This window comes from Sinocyclocheilus anshuiensis, unplaced genomic scaffold, assembly GCF_001515605.1.
Source record: "Sinocyclocheilus anshuiensis isolate Anshui unplaced genomic scaffold, SAMN03320099.WGS_v1.1 scaffold457, whole genome shotgun sequence".
In the NCBI taxonomy this organism is placed as follows: Eukaryota; Metazoa; Chordata; class Actinopteri; order Cypriniformes; family Cyprinidae; genus Sinocyclocheilus; species Sinocyclocheilus anshuiensis.
In genome coordinates this window covers 4372331-4390536 of record NW_015537939.1, presented here as the reverse complement: position 1 = coordinate 4390536, position 18206 = coordinate 4372331, and the positions used below count along the sequence as shown (strand labels likewise).

At 37.7% G+C, this 18206-nt stretch overlaps 1 protein-coding gene across 2 annotated transcripts in view; it reads left to right on the top strand.

The window, feature by feature from the left end:
• Positions 1–12855, top strand: part of otpa (orthopedia homeobox a) — an 18075-nt gene extending 5220 nt beyond the window's left edge. The window contains exons 1-3 of one of the 2 annotated variants that reach the window (XM_016452524.1): positions 7897–8241; positions 8629–9029; positions 11688–12855. In XM_016452524.1, coding sequence (XP_016308010.1) covers positions 8166–8241; positions 8629–9029; positions 11688–12209 — 999 coding nt within the window. In that variant the 5' untranslated portion in view covers positions 7897–8165 and the 3' untranslated portion in view covers positions 12210–12855. Of the gene's footprint in view, positions 1–7896; positions 8242–8628; positions 9030–11687 lie in introns of those variants that run through there. The other variant, XM_016452531.1, reaches the window with a different exon arrangement.
• The last annotated feature ends 5351 nt before the right edge of the window (positions 12856–18206 follow it).

Here is an 18206-nt window from a genome sequence, read left to right as displayed (position 1 = left end):
ATTTATTAATTTTTTCTTCACATGACTGTTTTGTTGTACGTTATATTTTGACTTTTTTGTGTGTGTGGTTGAATTTAAATCATTTTTCACATATAGGCCCATGTATACAAATGAAAAGATACTTGAGGCACCATTTTGGCCCTCTGGGGCCTTCTATATATCCATATCTTTCTATTTTTGCGGTGTATAACGCAAATATCTTTTTCTGATAGTAATGGCATTTCCCAGTAGTGTTGCACTGTTGTGACTAGGAGTTGTTTTAATGTCCTTTTCAATGGGTGTTTCCTCATTGACACAAATAATTGAACGGATTTCTGTCAGGTTCATCCCACAATCGCGTTTCCTCTCAAGTCTACATAGTTCCGCCTAATTCGGTGTGTTTTGAAATGTGTTTCGGGTTGTTGTTTTTTTGAAAGCCGAAGGAGCAGATGAATTCGGGTTCCATTTGGCTTGGTCTTCATTCTACAGATTTCGATAATTATCGGGTTCATTGTTTTCTATTTAAAGTGGCCCAAAAACTACTTGGACTTAAACGTGAGTGTATATGGTTGCATTCAATAACAAAAGCAAACATAATACCTAAGGTAATCAAACCAAGTGGCATTCATTTTTAAGAGATGGCATAATCAGTCTTCAAGGAACTGAATGTTTTAGTAAAATAATAGATGTACTGTTTACAAAAAAGACAGAAATATTTATACACTTTGTGGTTAATTTTAGTGGAACATCTGTGATGGGCCACCTGTGATTTATAAATGATTAATCCACTAAAAATCATCTTTGGCCCAGTAATAATGGAAGTTACTTCTGATGAAAGTATTTACATGTATTTATTTATATATTCATATAATTTATATTATATATAAATATATTTAATATATAACATTTTTCTTAAATATATGCGTGTGTATTTATATATACATAAATATACACAGTACACGCTAAAAAATGCTGGGATGTTTCAACCCAACGTTGGGTCAAATATGGCCGCTCCATCTCGTTAAGGAAATCGTTCTTCAATGCTGATTATTTTATTTGGAGCCATAATTATATTTCTTTCGGATAAATCACGGTCTAATCGAGTCCGTTCGGAGGGCAGCGCCTCTAATTGGAGCATGAGATGCGCCGAGTCTGCTTGCGCTACGGGAGGAACCGAGCACCTGATGGATTGGGGTCTTCATCACCCCCTCCTCCTCCTCCTCCTCCAGCTAAAACACAACAACTTATTACCTTTAATCCCCCCGACTGTCACCGCATCACCTGCACGAAACAAGAATCTAATTAGTTAAACTGGCATTTCTGCAGTTGGACAATCGATTTTCTCTTTATAATTCTCTAATTGAGTGAATATAGACGCCCCGTGAATCACATTCCGCCGTGGAACCGCATGTGCGGAGAAAGAGGGCGTTATGCTGCACGTAATATGGGTGTGGAGCAGGGTTTGTCTATGTTGTGTGGACCCCCGTAGGGACAGTAAGACTTAAAATCACTAATAACTGTTTTAATGAAAGTCGGAAAATGCAGAAAGGTTTTTGTGAGCTAGAACAAGAGAAGTCAGTGAACCAACAAACGTGTGTATTTGCGTGTCATTAGGAGTAAAATAGCTGAAAATGTACCACATAAAGTGGCTAATTTGCACAAAACCTCGTTTTGTGGACGGAAAAGTGGTCAAATATTTTCCCTAAAATTAATAATAATATAGTTTATATAATTTATATTTAATATTATTTATTGTTATTTAAGAGAAATTGGAGTCAGTTGGAATATAAATATGCTACATTATATTTTTTAGGCCTATTGCGTATATTAATATAATTTATATATATATATAATATATATATATATATATATATATATAATTTATTATTATTTTGGGGACATCCTCAAAGAGGAGATGTTTACAAATACATGTCATATCATTTTTCCGAAATAAAAAAGCTGTATTTTGAGTACTCTGTAAATATGCTTTAACAATTATGCAATTAACTAAGAATGCGATTATGCCACATTTTGGAGTCAAAATATGTTTACAGACTTTGGATAAATCTGACAAAACCTCTTTTATCCGTACCTGAAGGGAAGAGTAGTGCACATAAAAACTTATTTTTTTCGTGCACCACTTTTTAATGTTGAATGACTTCGAGGTTGGTTTTATTGTTTAGTTTTATATGATTGTTTTATTTTATAGTAATCGGGAGTCAAAAGTCAATTCGGGAGAAGAGTAAATAATTTATTTTTTGTAATATAGGTCATCATATATGTGATATAATAAGTATAATCATATAATATAAAGTAGGCTATATATTTTTTATATAAAATGCTTCCTTTTGCGCAATTGTTAGGGTTAGTGATTGTTAGTCTGTATTTATAATTGGCATTGAATTGAAACGTGTTTGTGTGCTGGTGGAGAAGCAAAATCATGTATGTGTGGAAATGTGTCCTGCATGTCAGTGCGCGTGTGGGACAGATGTGATGGTGGATATGAAGGCCATGAGATGGTGACAGTCAAACAAAAGCCTCGCTGACAATCCCGGGAGCAGAATTCTCTCAGCTCCAGACCGCGTTCAGAATTACATTTGTTTTTCTTGTGATTTTATTAAAAGTCACTCCTCATCTCCAGATATAATTTATATATATATATATATATATATATATATAATTTATTATTATTTTGGGGACATCCTCAAAGAGGAGATGTTTACAAATACATGTCATATCATTTTTCCGAAATAAAAAAGCTGTATTTTGAGTACTCTGTAAATATGCTTTAACAATTATGCAATTAACTAAGAATGCGATTATGCCACATTTTGGAGTCAAAATATGTTTACAGACTTTGGATAAATCTGACAAAACCTCTTTTATCCGTACCTGAAGGGAAGAGTAGTGCACATAAAAACTTATTTTTTTCGTGCACCACTTTTTAATGTTGAATGACTTCGAGGTTGGTTTTATTGTTTAGTTTTATATGATTGTTTTATTTTATAGTAATCGGGAGTCAAAAGTCAATTCGGGAGAAGAGTAAATAATTTATTTTTTGTAATATAGGTCATCATATATGTGATATAATAAGTATAATCATATAATATAAAGTAGGCTATATATTTTTTATATAAAATGCTTCCTTTTGCGCAATTGTTAGGGTTAGTGATTGTTAGTCTGTATTTATAATTGGCATTGAATTGAAACGTGTTTGTGTGCTGGTGGAGAAGCAAAATCATGTATGTGTGGAAATGTGTCCTGCATGTCAGTGCGCGTGTGGGACAGATGTGATGGTGGATATGAAGGCCATGAGATGGTGACAGTCAAACAAAAGCCTCGCTGACAATCCCGGGAGCAGAATTCTCTCAGCTCCAGACCGCGTTCAGAATTACATTTGTTTTTCTTGTGATTTTATTAAAAGTCACTCCTCATCTCCAGAGCGCGTGAAAATGTCTACTTTCCACTCAGATGCGCCGCATTAACTTGCAGGGCGCGAGTTTGTTTGTTTGTCTATTTTTATTTATATGCAGTGTAAGATTGATGCGAGCTTGTTATCGCTATCTGGTGGGAGAGAAAGATGCAACTCAGCTTTGCTTCTGAATCACTTCCCAAATTACCCTCCTTCTCTCTCTCTTCCTCTCTCTCTCTCGTGACGCACACAGTATCACTGATGCATAACTTCTGTAATCCCTGCGCGCAAAGGACTTATAACATACCTTTCATCTTAGAAAATGAGTAAATATTATAAATGTGTTACTACTACCATTATTTTTATAGACATTACATATTATGTATATTAAAGTAATAAAAATAGTGTTGTTATAACTGTTAAATATTACGAGGTTAGTGCGTTTTAACTTCAGACAAATGTATCCATAGAAGCTTTTGTTATTATTATAACATGACATATTATATATATATATATATAGGTCTATATTAAAGTTATTAAAATAGTATTATTACTGTTTTAACTTAAATATTATGAGGTCAGTGCATAGTGTAGTAAACGTATGTTTGTTTTAACTTCACTTCAATTTGCCAAATGTTTTGAACGTATTTTAATGTTTTTTGAAGGAAAACGTGGAAAAATTATTTTCAATTATTTAAAAAAGTTATCTGATTCTGTTTGTTGGCCTAATTGTTTGGTGATACAATTACAAATATTATTAGTGGTTATATTTACATTATTAGCTGTTTTTCGTGTGCATGTTGTATACACCATAGTGAAAATACATAATAAATATTATTATTATTTGCATTATTACACGTTTTGTTAATACTTAATAAGTACTGTGCTGGTCGTAGGCTATGCGTTTTGTTTTATAGCTTTTTTTGTATTGATTCCTGAACTTTAGTTGTGATCACCGCCTTTTGCTGCAGCTCAGAGGACCTAGAGATTCTTGTTTTCTTTTCTTTTTCATTACTGGTGAGGTCAGGAAACAGTTGTGTATCCCCCTCAAATGCATTTAATAAAATGTTTTGCTTCGCTTCGCCTTTCACAAATAAAGCTTGAAATCCCCTTGCTGGATGCAGGCCGGGTATTGGTGTACAGAAATTCAATCTGTACATTTTGTACGAGGTAAACAGACGTAATGAATTGCATTAGAGCAAGCCAATGTATTTCCAGCCAGCCAGTTTTCAGCCCTTGCTCCGTTTGTGTGCAACAATCTAAAACATATTTATTAGGGAAAAAAAACACTTGATCCGAGGCGCAAAAAAAAATCCCCTTTCAGCCGAATAAAGACAAAAGCAAGCAGTAAGGCGATATAAGAATTTTAATTGAGGGTCACAGCTTGCACACTATATTTGTTCATATTTTATGAAGTGCAGGGCAGTCCTTCATTCATATGTCCCCTTGAAAGCATCGTTAGGCGTCTGTCGCACTTTTAGTCCGTTAAATATGACCGCGTGCCTCCAGAAGAGTGATTCACTTCTGTTTGTGCAGCTAGAAAAGGATCGAGCTATTGAAAAGTCGTAAAATGAAGCGCGCTATCAATCACGCGGCAACTGTTTCAGAACAAACAATGTAATGATTTCACACGATCGTTATTGTTGAGGTAATGCAGTTGATTTTCTTGCTGCGATACGTGAGAACAATACAAACGTGAGTTCATGTATGTGAATAATATCCAATCGTACACATTTAAAAAAATTAAAATAAAGGTTCCACTTAGAACCAGAACTTATCGTTGGAGAAGGTGATTTTAAGGCACTTTTGTTTTGTAGTCTTTTAGAATCTGTAAACGAAAAAGACTAGAATTCGTTTGACGTCTCCAAAGAAGCATCTCTAAACAATTCAAGTTGGAGTTGTTTGAATAGAACAACCGAAGAACCTTTATTTTTTAAGCGTGTGGGATAAAATTATTACAACTCCAGCAAGATAAAACAACACAACCGCGTTCGATTTATATTTACGTCTCTGGTATAAAGCCACATCCACATCCCAATTCAAAAAGCCCCAGTCTATTTCCTGGCCAAAAGCAAAGTGTGAGATGAACACAAACCCGAGATCTTCCATTACGCGCCCGGTGCCTCGCTCGCCTTCTCTGACATTTCGGATATCAAAACGCAGCGCAAGAACAATTGTTTCCAAATTGAATCCGCACTCTCTTCCTTTCCTCATTTTCAGCGAGGCATATACATTTCCCCGGCGAGTCAAGAGTCGCATCTGACCCGGCGTCTGGAAGCGAGCGCTCTTGTTCTTACCAGCAGATTGGTGGCTTGTCGAAAAAAGTGGAATGTTTCTCGCTCGGACGCGTCCTTTGTGCGCGCTGAAAAGACACCATTCACTCTTGCAAATATTAATTGAGGGTCACAGCTTGCACACTATATTTGTTCATATTTTATGAAGTGCAGGGCAGTCCTTCATTCATATGTCCCCTTGAAAGCATCGTTAGGCGTCTGTCGCACTTTTAGTCCGTTAAATATGACCGCGTGCCTCCAGAAGAGTGATTCACTTCTGTTTGTGCAGCTAGAAAAGGATCGAGCTATTGAAAAGTCGTAAAATGAAGCGCGCTATCAATCACGCGGCAACTGTTTCAGAACAAACAATGTAATGATTTCACATGATCGTTATTGTTGAGGTAATGCAGTTGATTTTCTTGCTGCGATACGTGAGAACAATACAAACGTGAGTTCATGTATGTGAATAATATCCAATCGTACACATTTAAAAAAATTAAAATAAAGGTTCCACTTAGAACCAGAACTTATCGTTGGAGAAGGTGATTTTAAGGCACTTTTGTTTTGTAGTCTTTTAGAATCTGTAAACGAAAAAGACTAGAATTCGTTTGACGTCTCCAAAGAAGCATCTCTAAACAATTCAAGTTGGAGTTGTTTGAATAGAACAACCGAAGAACCTTTATTTTTTAAGCGTGTGGGATAAAATTATTACAACTCCAGCAAGATAAAACAACACAACCGCGTTCGATTTATATTTACGTCTCTGGTATAAAGCCACATCCACATCCCAATTCAAAAAGCCCCAGTCTATTTCCTGGCCAAAAGCAAAGTGTGAGATGAACACAAACCCGAGATCTTCCATTACGCGCCCGGTGCCTCGCTCGCCTTCTCTGACATTTCGGATATCAAAACGCAGCGCAAGAACAATTGTTTCCAAATTGAATCCGCACTCTCTTCCTTTCCTCATTTTCAGCGAGGCATATACATTTCCCCGGCGAGTCAAGAGTCGCATCTGACCCGGCGTCTGGAAGCGAGCGCTCTTGTTCTTACCAGCAGATTGGTGGCTTGTCGAAAAAAGTGGAATGTTTCTCGCTCGGACGCGTCCTTTGTGCGCGCTGAAAAGACACCATTCACTCTTGCAAATAAAGGAGTTCTTTAAACCATCCCACTGACATCTGCTTAGAGTCTGTTTGCGCTGGTTGTCTGATATTTTTCATCGGCTTCGCGCGTGACAAAAGCTATTGTGTTAATTGGTGTAAATGCAGGTTTATTGGTGGTTAGACGGGCTGCACAGTGTTCTTTGCATGAAATAAATCAAGTTAATTTGGGTCAATTGGATGAAAAATCAATGCAACGAATACAATTTGTTAGTGTAGAGTGTTTAAAGTCTAAATGTATCTATTTTGGTACGAAAGTCCTCGCACTCCCCCACCCCCTTGCTTCGGTGGGGGCTTCCCTGTGTCTGCGCGCATCAGCCCTGGAAGCCCATTTCTGACTCTGACTTTCCACCGAATTATGCACCTAATTTGCTCACATATCATTTACTCCAAGTTCCTCCCGCCGTGACAGTCGGGCCTAAACACTACTAAATCAGCCCTAATTTATACTGATCTCGCTAATAATCGTAATAAAAAGCTTATAGATTTGGCACTAATTACATAAAAGCCTAATGATGTTGAAAATTACCCTGGTTTGAGATATAGGGCTAATCTAAACTTTGTTGTTGGCTGCCCCGGGCTACTAGAAACATTAGAAGAGGTTCACTTCGTTTTCAAAAGGCGAGAGTTGGACATGGCACGACACGAAGGCCGCCTTTTTTTCTACGAGGAAACGCGAAATTATAACTAACGATTAAGTGACAATAGTGGAAAATCTCGGGGAACTTTATAATTAAACCGCGAAACCCGCTGGCGATTTTTTTTTTTTAATCTAATGGACGCGCGTAAAACCCAAGCAAATCAAATGAGTTCGTATCATAAAGAGAGAGCGCGGTTTAATCGTTCAGTCCAGTAATAAACTTCGGGAAGCCATTACTAAACCATATGGCTTTGATAAGGATGACACGTTTATATAACAATACTTTAATTCTCTGTTTCTCCTCAAATAATCAGGGCCCCATCAATGATTCTGGCATCACGCTCAATTAAACCAGTTCTGAGGGAGTTTCTCGAAGAGCTTTCTGAAAGAGGTCATTTGAAAGGTTATAATTTGGGAGTCGGGATCAAAAACGAGGAGAAATGAACTTGGGAGGGCAGCAAGAGAGTCTCTCGCGCATCTGACACCTCCAGGCTTCAACGCTGATTGGCTCTCATTTGAAGGAGCTCATGGGTTCATTCAACCATTAAGCGCCTCCCAGTTCCTCTAAAGGACATTATAATGCAAGGAACCTCCTTTTTAACCACAAACCGAATTTGCTTTCATTTAGGCCATATATATTTTTTAAATAGTTTAAAGTCATAGAGATTTTTTTGGGAAAGCATTTCGCCCTGGAGCGGTGCGCGATGCTTTCGCACGCCGACCTGCTGGATGCTCGCCTCGGTGAGTTATCAACGCCAAACTCCGGTCTGCAACTCTACTGTAAGCTGGAGGACTCTTTTCATCTAAATCAAGCAGAGAAAATTGACAATTTGTCTCTTATTTTATCTTAATTCGATTTAAGCGAACTAATTCATTGGAAAAGTAATCATTATTATTATATTACGCAGTAATTTGATTTAGCCGTTTTCCAAGATATTGAGGGGATTTAAATGGAATTAGGTATTTTAAAAGATGACATTGATGTGAGCTAGTATTTGCACTTTATAGCTGTAATGGCAAATAGCAAATGGTAGTTTATGCATAAGACCAATGCTTGCTGTGACTGTCTAGAAATGTGATCTTTTGCACTAACACTTCTCTCTTTTTCAGCAATGCTCGGTGTTGATTATGAGCTCACTCAGTTTCGACCTGTTTTCTCTGCTTCAGGGATGAAGGATGCCGCGGCCGAGCTTCTGGGTCACAGGGAGGCATTGAAATGCAGGCTGGGCGGCGGCGGAACTGACCCGGGCCACCCCGGAGAACTCGCCCCGGTCTCCGATGCAGTGGAAGGGGCCACCCTTCTCCCCGGAGACGATATCAACAGTGCTGGATCCAATCCGCCGGGTGTAGCGGTGAACAGTAAGGATCAGGAGAAGCAACAGCAGCAGCAACAGAACCCCAGCCAGTCCGGCGGCCAGCAGAGTCAGAAACAGAAACGGCACCGGACTCGCTTTACTCCGGCTCAGCTTAACGAGCTGGAACGCAGCTTCGCCAAAACCCACTATCCGGACATCTTCATGCGCGAGGAGCTCGCGCTGCGGATCGGCCTGACGGAATCACGCGTGCAGGTGAGTCCGGTGGAGACCGATCATCAGCACATGTTTCGGATTGTTTTATTCACATCATTATTGTTAAATCGACGTTAACATTGTATTAATCCTGCGCAATAGCCTATATATGGGATATTTTCATAAAATATTAAGCGTTATTATAGGCTGCAATCATGATGTTTGAAATTAAAAAAGGTGAATCGATACATTTAAAGCAATATATTATTATTATTATTATTATTCGGATTATATTTTCTATAAATGGCATTCCAAAGGAATAGTTAGGTAGATCATTTGGCTAGATATTTGTTACAAAGGTTTTTCGAATACTAATGTTTGTTATTAAAAATACGAAGTCTAAGAGATAACGAAATGAAAACGCGTTATAATTTAATTTTAAGAAGACCAGCCTATTTTTATTATAAAGTATTGAGAATGTGCATTTCTGTTTGCTTACACGATGAGCCGAAATGTAAAGCTTGTCGACAGTACACGAGCACAAAAATAATTGCATAAAAATAAAACTGTGAAAACATCTCCGAACGAGCTCTATCGTCAATAAAAACAAGAAAATAAATCAATTATAAATAAAGACTACAAAACTGTTAAACTCATATTAAAATTAAGTGTAAAAATCCATGGTGTTTTAAACGAAAAAGCATGTCCTGTGTATTATTTTTATTATTAGTAGCATATTTATTTATTTTTTCATTTTTAGTTACAGATAACACAAACATTATATGAATCCCAATCTTACTAATTTGCTCGTTGATGCTAAAATCGTGTTTATCCAACGCCTCCGTAAAGCTTTAAGCACTACCACCATATAGGTTTTATTTGTTTTGTTTTAGTATTATAATAATATATAATTACTGCTGTTACTATAGGCCTATTTGTATTTGATTCAGGTTATGTTGATTTTCTTGGCTCTTGAAAGTGCGACCATTTAAAACGCGGCGCGCTTCTCATGATTATTTTATTGTTCAGGTCATCTTCCTTTTACAATACCATTACTGTTATCTCAGCCATCGGAGCAGACCGATATCTTAATCACTTTTATAAGATTATGACTCGTGCTGCTGCTGTGATTGGTGGTCAGCCGCGAATGCAGCGGTAAATGAACCCGCGAGACAAGTGTGCATTCCAGCGCTCTCTCCGTGATCTATAGAGGCGCATTATATATGTATAGCTTTCCGAGTTGATAGTGCAATAAAACCAAGACCATTATTATTAACCAATTTCAGAATTATTTATAACTTAACAGGCTTATTAAGCTCAATGCGTAAGACTATTCTGCGTAAAATAATAACCATCATAATTAGCAGGCCTGAGACTCTGCCCCAACTATTTTATTTACATAAAAAATAAATGAGTGGCATGCTGACCGCGCGGTGATCTCCTGAAATGTTGCACGAATGTTTCGCGCTCGCGTGAAATAGATCTGTCAGCGCGCACGTCTTAATGGCGAGCTCTGTCTCTTTTTAATGGTATGAGAAATTGCATTTTTTTTATCCTCTGAAGTGTAATGCATTTGAGGCCGGATTTCACGGCTGGCTGCGTGGAGTGGGATTCGGGGATCTAATATGAACCCCTCCACATTTTTTCTCCGCTTTTCGTTGGGTCAAAATCTACTCGTTAATCATTGTGAGCTCGCCTGAGATCTCTATAAACCTGAAGGACCTCGGGAAATAAACACCATGTGCGCCTTTTACGCCCTGGTGTTGTAAAATCGAGCACATAATAATGGAGAGTGTAAATATTATGATTCCTTATCATTTAAAGCAGCATTAATCGCGCCATTTTGTGATGTCGAGACGTTTATTAAGGAAAGAAGCAAAATGAAAACAAACAAAAATATGAAAATAAAAAATGTTTGTAGTCTGAAGTCTGAAGTGGCAACCTGCAATAGCTATTTCTTGCTAATTTATCCCATAAAATATTTTGTTTGTTAATTGTAATTACAAAGAAACGGCAATTAACACATTGAATTAAACATGACATTTTTAAAATAGAAAAACTAAAATAGCATTTTCACTTACTCCAATAATCTGCTCTAACCCTACAGTGTAAATTGAATAGTCAATTATATCAAATCTGTGAAATAGAAGTATTTAGGTTGATTCACTGATATTAAATAGCATTTTTTTTGTACTTGAATAAAACTATTTAATTGAGATGTTACCAATTTAAAGTTACTATATTTTTTATGCAAACAAACAAACAATGCATCAATAGTATGTTTCTATTGTGTTAAGTGTAGGCTATTTCTGCTCATATTTTTGTTCATCTGTATTTTTCTTTTGTGCAGCTTATATATGTTTGACATCTATCGCCTATTTCTTTAGCATCCTTAGAACAATTCGTTGTATAGAACCAAGAAACCAAAATATTGATTGATTCTTAAGAATCTATAATGTGACATCAAGAACTTTAGGCTCTGGTTTCAAAAAACACACACAATGTAGTGTTTATTTTAGAATGAGTATATATTTATTGTCTGTTTTATTTTAGTGAACGTAAAAGATACCAAAAACACTAATACATCACAAAATGTCCCAATGAGCAATATTCGACATTGCTGTTTTATTAAACTTCCTTATTAAATGCCCACTTTTACATCTATTCTAGCGCAATGTAAGCATTTCTGACAGCTCGTTTTGTTCCCTCTGCTCGCAGGTTTGGTTTCAGAACCGACGCGCCAAATGGAAGAAGCGCAAGAAGACCACCAACGTGTTTCGCACTCCCGGCACTTTGCTGCCCACTCACCACGGCCTACCGCAGTTCCCCTCCGCCGCGGCGGCCGCGGCAGCCATGGGCGACAGCCTGTGCTCTTTTCACGCTAATGACACCCGCTGGGCGGCGGCCGGGATGCCGGGAGTCTCCCAGCTGCAGTTACCGCCCGCCCTAGGCCGACAACAAGCCATGGCACAGTCTCTATCCCAGTGCAGCCTGGGCGCCGGACCGCCGCACAACTCCATGAGCCTGTCCAACATGTCCTCCAACGGCTCCGGCCTCCAGTCCCACCTCTACCAACCCACCTTCCCCGGCATGGTGTCCGCGTCGCTCTCTGGCCCCACCAACGTGACCGGCTCGCCTCAGCTGTGTAGCTCCCCGGACACTGACGTCTGGAGAGGGACGAGCATCGCGTCCCTGCGCCGCAAAGCGCTGGAGCACACAGTGTCCATGAGTTTCACCTAATACTTTGACGTGTTTCTCGTCCACCCATCATTTCTGGCCCAGTGACGCACAAGGAAGTCTAAGGATAGGCCTACGACTGTCCTGTAGTAAACATGAACTGTGCGCACCTGATGGAAATAAAACCTAAAGCATCATAGGCTGAAAAAAACGAAATGTATTTATTTATTATGTCCTATTTATTTAATAATTGAATCTTTATTTATTAGCACTTTCGTTTTGCAAATTCAAAAATGTCAACAAGCTGGACAGAAAACAATCTGCACATTTGCAATTTGAGAAACAAGGCGAGAGACGGTGCACTCGTTTTTATTATTATGATCATCATCATTATTATTATGGAAGAAATCGTTCAAATTTTAGGACACTTTTATGAATCGGTGGAAGAAAGAAAGGAAAATATCTCAAAAAGAATTAAGAAACTTGACTGCATGTGCCGACCAGGGTAAACAACAACACAACAACAACAACAACGGGGAAATGTCATTTAAAAGAAAAGTATGACTTTGTTATATGCTGTTATATATAGGATGTTTTGTGTAGATGAAGCATTCTTAACTTGTTCCCATTCGGTCAGTTTGTGATATGTTCTAAGTTCATGTATGTGCTTATACCAATATACATTACTTAAATGTTTGATCTTATTCTTAACGGCTGTTTTGTTTCCTGAACATGTTTATAACGATTGAATGTAAATGAACGAATAAAATCATTTTCAATATGTCATTATTGACACCTCGCATCTTTTGTTGTTCCTTGGGAATTCTGTGAGGAATATAAAACTTTATTTATTTATTTGTTGATTGATAAATAGGTAACACTTTATTTTAACTTATAGTCCAATGTTTAACAGGCCTATTTTACATTCAAATTCAACTAACAAAACCTCTATTTTCATATATTTTTTAATCATTTTGGAATGTATACGAACTACTGATCTGCATTATAATCTGCTAATGGCTTATTATTGAAAATGATTATTAAGTGTTATCAAATCGAGTTTTTCTTCTCGTTTGGAGATGTTGCAGGGGTTGACATTAACTCGCTCTCTGATTGGCTCTCGGGCTCTTGGCATTATGCCCTCATAGATGAGAAATCAGGGCTCAGCCAAATACAATATCAAGAGCGCGCCATCACTGTCTGTCTTCCAGACCACTGCGATAATACCACAATCATGTAGGCTATATATGGCGCAATAACTGCTGGATGAAATCATTTATAATTCATACATCCATAATAAAATCAAGGGATTTTTTATTGAGCCATTTTACTTAGGCCTATATGTAAACTTAAATATATTTTTAGCTTCTAACATAATAATAATAACAGAATAGGTAATAAAAGGGATTGATTTAATTCCCAGACGCATATTTATGATCATGTATATTGGAATTATCTCTATGAATTTAATTACATTTGGTTATTAAATCATAATTCAAGAGCGTTGTTATATACGCTTATAGTTATGAAAAATCAAATCTTCTATAGCCTACCTTGTGTTGTGGCCAAAAATGAGCCTATATGAGGTTAAAAGCGAAGGCATGAGGCATTGTATCAACACTGCCTGAGCTATGCAATCATCCAGTCATTGTTTAAAAATCAAGAATCATATTTATAAAATAGAAATGGTTCTACTGCTTGTTTGAACGTGTAATAAGTGAGACGCACGTCTAAAAGAGAGATCAGGTGATACGTACGGATGTGCTCCTTGCAAACAGATGCGAGATGATATTACATAAATATTATAATTTGTCTCAGTACCTGCCGGGTTAATTAGTTTGTGGAAATGCGAAGGCCGTTCCTCGTTAACTAATTTGTCACACGCTGACCCTCCACAATGCATTGCGCGACAGAGCCGCGAGGAGGCCGCCTGCTTACCTCCAATCCATCTCCTGCAAATAAATGAAATCAGTCAATAAAGCATCGGAGGGTGAATATAGCTCTCTCTGTCTTGGTTATGAATGCGAACTCATTAATGTTCCAGGCATAAAATGTGTGTGCGTGCGCGTGTGAGAGAGAGACTACAGGCATGCAGTTAAGAGAGAGAATATAAAGCTGAGGTTACAGGGTTACATGCTAGAATTGAAACATTAAGACATCATTAAAAACATGTAGCATAGCTTGGAGAATATATGCGCGTGCAAGTCAGCAAATATTCTCTATAACAGATAAAACATATGATTGTATATGCAGATGTGTAGGCTAAGTCTAATTTCAAGGTGGTTGCAGAAGTCTTGCCTCAATAACAGCTCTTAAAATCTGCACCGCTCTGTTTTCCTTAAATACAATAAAATAAGTTCAGCAAATCACATATCGAAACAGTAAAACAATGCAAAATTGGTTCTTTAAACTGGAATGGTCTATACTCTCGCCCTTTCTGAATAATTTAGTAAGTATACTATGCATACTATGCAACCTGCAAACATTGCAAACGTATTGGGTAATGTATCCCAAAATGCAATGTGCTCATCTTGAAATTCCATTTCCAGTGCATGAAATAGACGGAATATCAATATAAAATATATACAGTGGGTACGGAAAGTATTCAGACCCCCTTTAGCAAATGGCTGCAATATAACAAAGAGTGAAAAATTTAAGGGGGTCTGAATACTTTCCGTACCCACTGTATTTCAATACACACACACACACACACACACACACACACACAAGACTGACAAAATATATATATATATATATAAAATTTTCTGCCATGGAAATGAGAAGCAACAAAAATACAGTTGTTTTATCACAGCTGGACACAATAACACACTGCATCCAAAATCACATACTGTGTAGTAGGTACTACATTTAGTTTGAAACATCGCAACCATTAAAAAAATGTACATTCTATGTAATTTAACTGTGTCCCAAATGACGCACTATATACTATGCACTTATACACTATGTACTTATGCACTATGTAGCAGGGCCGTCCTTAGCTGACTCTTTAGGAGTCCCCCTCGGTCCGTTCGTGATCACGTTCTGTCCGCCACAGGGCCCCATCAAAGTGTGGGGCCCGGTGTGACCACACCAGTTGCACCACCCAAAGGATGGTCCTGAGTACTCAACCATGTAGTGTATGAATTTTATAAGGTTATTTTGTCATTAATAATCAGAGTCTGATAGCCCCTTCCCCTTCACAACGTAATTAAAGCTGCGACAGTTGAGTGCATGAAGTATTCAACATTCCACACTTCGTTTTTTTGGTTATTTAAGTGCAGCATCCAGGTATTTAAAGTGGAATTTTCAGTGTGAACACGCTACTCCCATGATTTATACTACAAAACATCTAGAATAGTGCATTAGCACATGATTTGTGATGCACCTTATGAATATAGGCAATATGACTGAAATTCGGACATACTTCCGCCAAGTTGCATGACTCTGTAAAGTGTCCATCGAATGCGCACTCGAGAATTTCGGCCAAAGTAGTAGGTCATCCGGGTACTTTTTTTGCCTACTGTTTTTTCGAATACTATTGCTGAATGCAAAATTGAATACTTCCCTACTATATAGTATGTGAAAAAGGGTAGTATGTCCAAATTCATAGTATTCAAAAAGCAGTAGGCAAAAAGATGACATAGTACTTCCGCCCAAATTCTGAAGTATGCATTCGATTGACACTTTACTCTCCCATGAGGCCATGGTAGAGGATTTATGAATGGCAATGCAACGATGCAATTGATGCTGGCAGATCATGTGATAGTAACAACATAGTGGATGTACTATGTTCGAATTTCATTCATATTACCCATATTCATATTGTTGTAGGTGGTTGCCAGGATGTTGCTATGCAGTTGCTATTGTATTAATGGTTGCTAGAGAATTGCTTGTTGGTTTAAGATGTTGAGCTCATGCTATTTTCAGAAATGCACGGGCAACAGTGATTTAAAGTCTAGATTTGCACCTGCATTTGCTTGGTAGGCGAAAAACACACACTACACACAAATCCCCTGAAGTGTTGCTGTAGTTTGTGTGTGTATAAAGCAGAATTTAGTGTGCGAGTAATACAGGAGGACAGGGTTGTGTGTTGCTCATAAACGAGTTTGTCTTCTCTACTCCGTCTCTGTATGGGAAAGCCTTATTGAACATCACACGCATTCCCCCTACAGTTTATAGCTGAAATCAGCACCTTTTAGAATAACCATCTATTTTTCTCTCGCCGGATGGACAGAAGCAGAGAGGAGAGGAGAAGAAATGAGAGAGAGAGTAGGATGATCTTCCTTGTGTCCTGTTCTCTCTCTGAACTGAGAACAGTGAATATGTTGAGTCAGAAATTAGAAGGTATGCCACTGTTCATGTCTAACATGATGCCACTATAATGACCAGATGCTGTGTGTTTTATATATTTGTGAACATAAAATGTAATTTTCATAGCAGCATTGTATCAACCGTAATGTTATGAAGCTACGAGAATACTTTTTGTGCGCAAAAAAAAAACGACTTTATTAAACAATTCTTCTCTTCCAGCCTCCACCGGAGTCTGCAAGAGTACCACTTGCATATTCCTCTGACTGAAAACAAGGCGCAGCACATCCGGTTTCTATGTCAGAACGCGGCTCCTGCGTCAGCAGCGCTACACGCATGCGTCGTGGTGCTCTTCTGATCGCACAGCGGATAATGACACGGAGGAGAAGCAATTGTTGAATAAAGTCGTTATTTTTGTTGTCTTTAAGTTCAGAAGTGATTTAAAGGATATTGTTGCTAGGTGTCCTAATCCTAATAGCTGTGGACGTATCAATTATAATTAGGAAATAATTCAAACTTAGCTATCTTTCTCGTTGTATAGTTATCGTCCTTAGTTGATCTCCTTTATTATTCTTTATGATTGGTCTTTACGTTTTTACATTTATTTATCTATTTTTATAGTATATTGCTGAGTTTTATAATAATGATAATAATAATAATAATAATATTTACTTTTTCTTAAAACTGTAACGATTTTTGCTGCCTGGCAACATTTGCATTTTCCTCAGGAAATGTAAATTTACTTTTAATGGTCACATTTTTCTTCATCCTTACTTTAATTTATCTTGCATTTTGACTGTTCTGTTGTTTCTTTGCACGTTGTTCAGATAGCCCTGTTGAAAAAACCAGCATATGCTGGTCCTTTGCTGGTTTAAACTGGTCCTTTGCTGGTTTTAAAAAACCATATGCTGGTTTTTTCAACAGGGAGTTACATCTCCCTCCATCTCCTGCTACCCTCCCCTCTCTCTCTGCCCTTGAGTTTTTCTATTACCTTGTGGAAAGCACCTCGCCTGGCATGACAAGCGCAGCGGATTGACACTAAATCAGAAATCAACGCTAGAGCTCAGCATGAAGGTCACACTAGCTCACACACTCGTCTCTATCTGAGAACACGTGTCTGTGCGTGTGTGTGTGTGTGTGTGTGTGTGTGTGTGTGTGTGGGTTACAGGGGCCCTGTGGGATTTTGAGAGGGGCCACATCTCTGTAAGGTGAGGTGATGGTAATCCTCAAATAATTACTCAGCATTCACACAGAGTCCATCACTCTCACTCTTTTGAAGACACGAGGGAGAATGTAGCTAGAGAAAAGGCTTAAAAGTATTACTTTAATCTGTTTACTTGATTATTCAGTAGATGCCATGACATACGGTTATCTTTATACTATGCTGTTGCCTTTATGCGTGTGAATAATACATTTGGGAGTAGATCACAGACATTAGTGATTGAATATACTGAAGTGAAGCCCTGAAGCTGTGGATAACCTCGTTAGTGTTTAAAAATATAAAAATGATCTACAAGATTTCATAATATCACAGATTATGTTTTGTTTTTATATGTAATGATTCACAATACAGTTAAAAATATAATAATATATAAAACAAGAATTTCCTTACAGAAAAAAAAACACATATTAAGTTTTGTTTTATATGCCGCTTATTTTGTTTAAATTTAGGGCTGGTTATGGTACATCTAGAAACCAACCAGCAATAAAAGATCAACTGTAGACCTTTGGTGTTTTTCACTTCGGAAACGC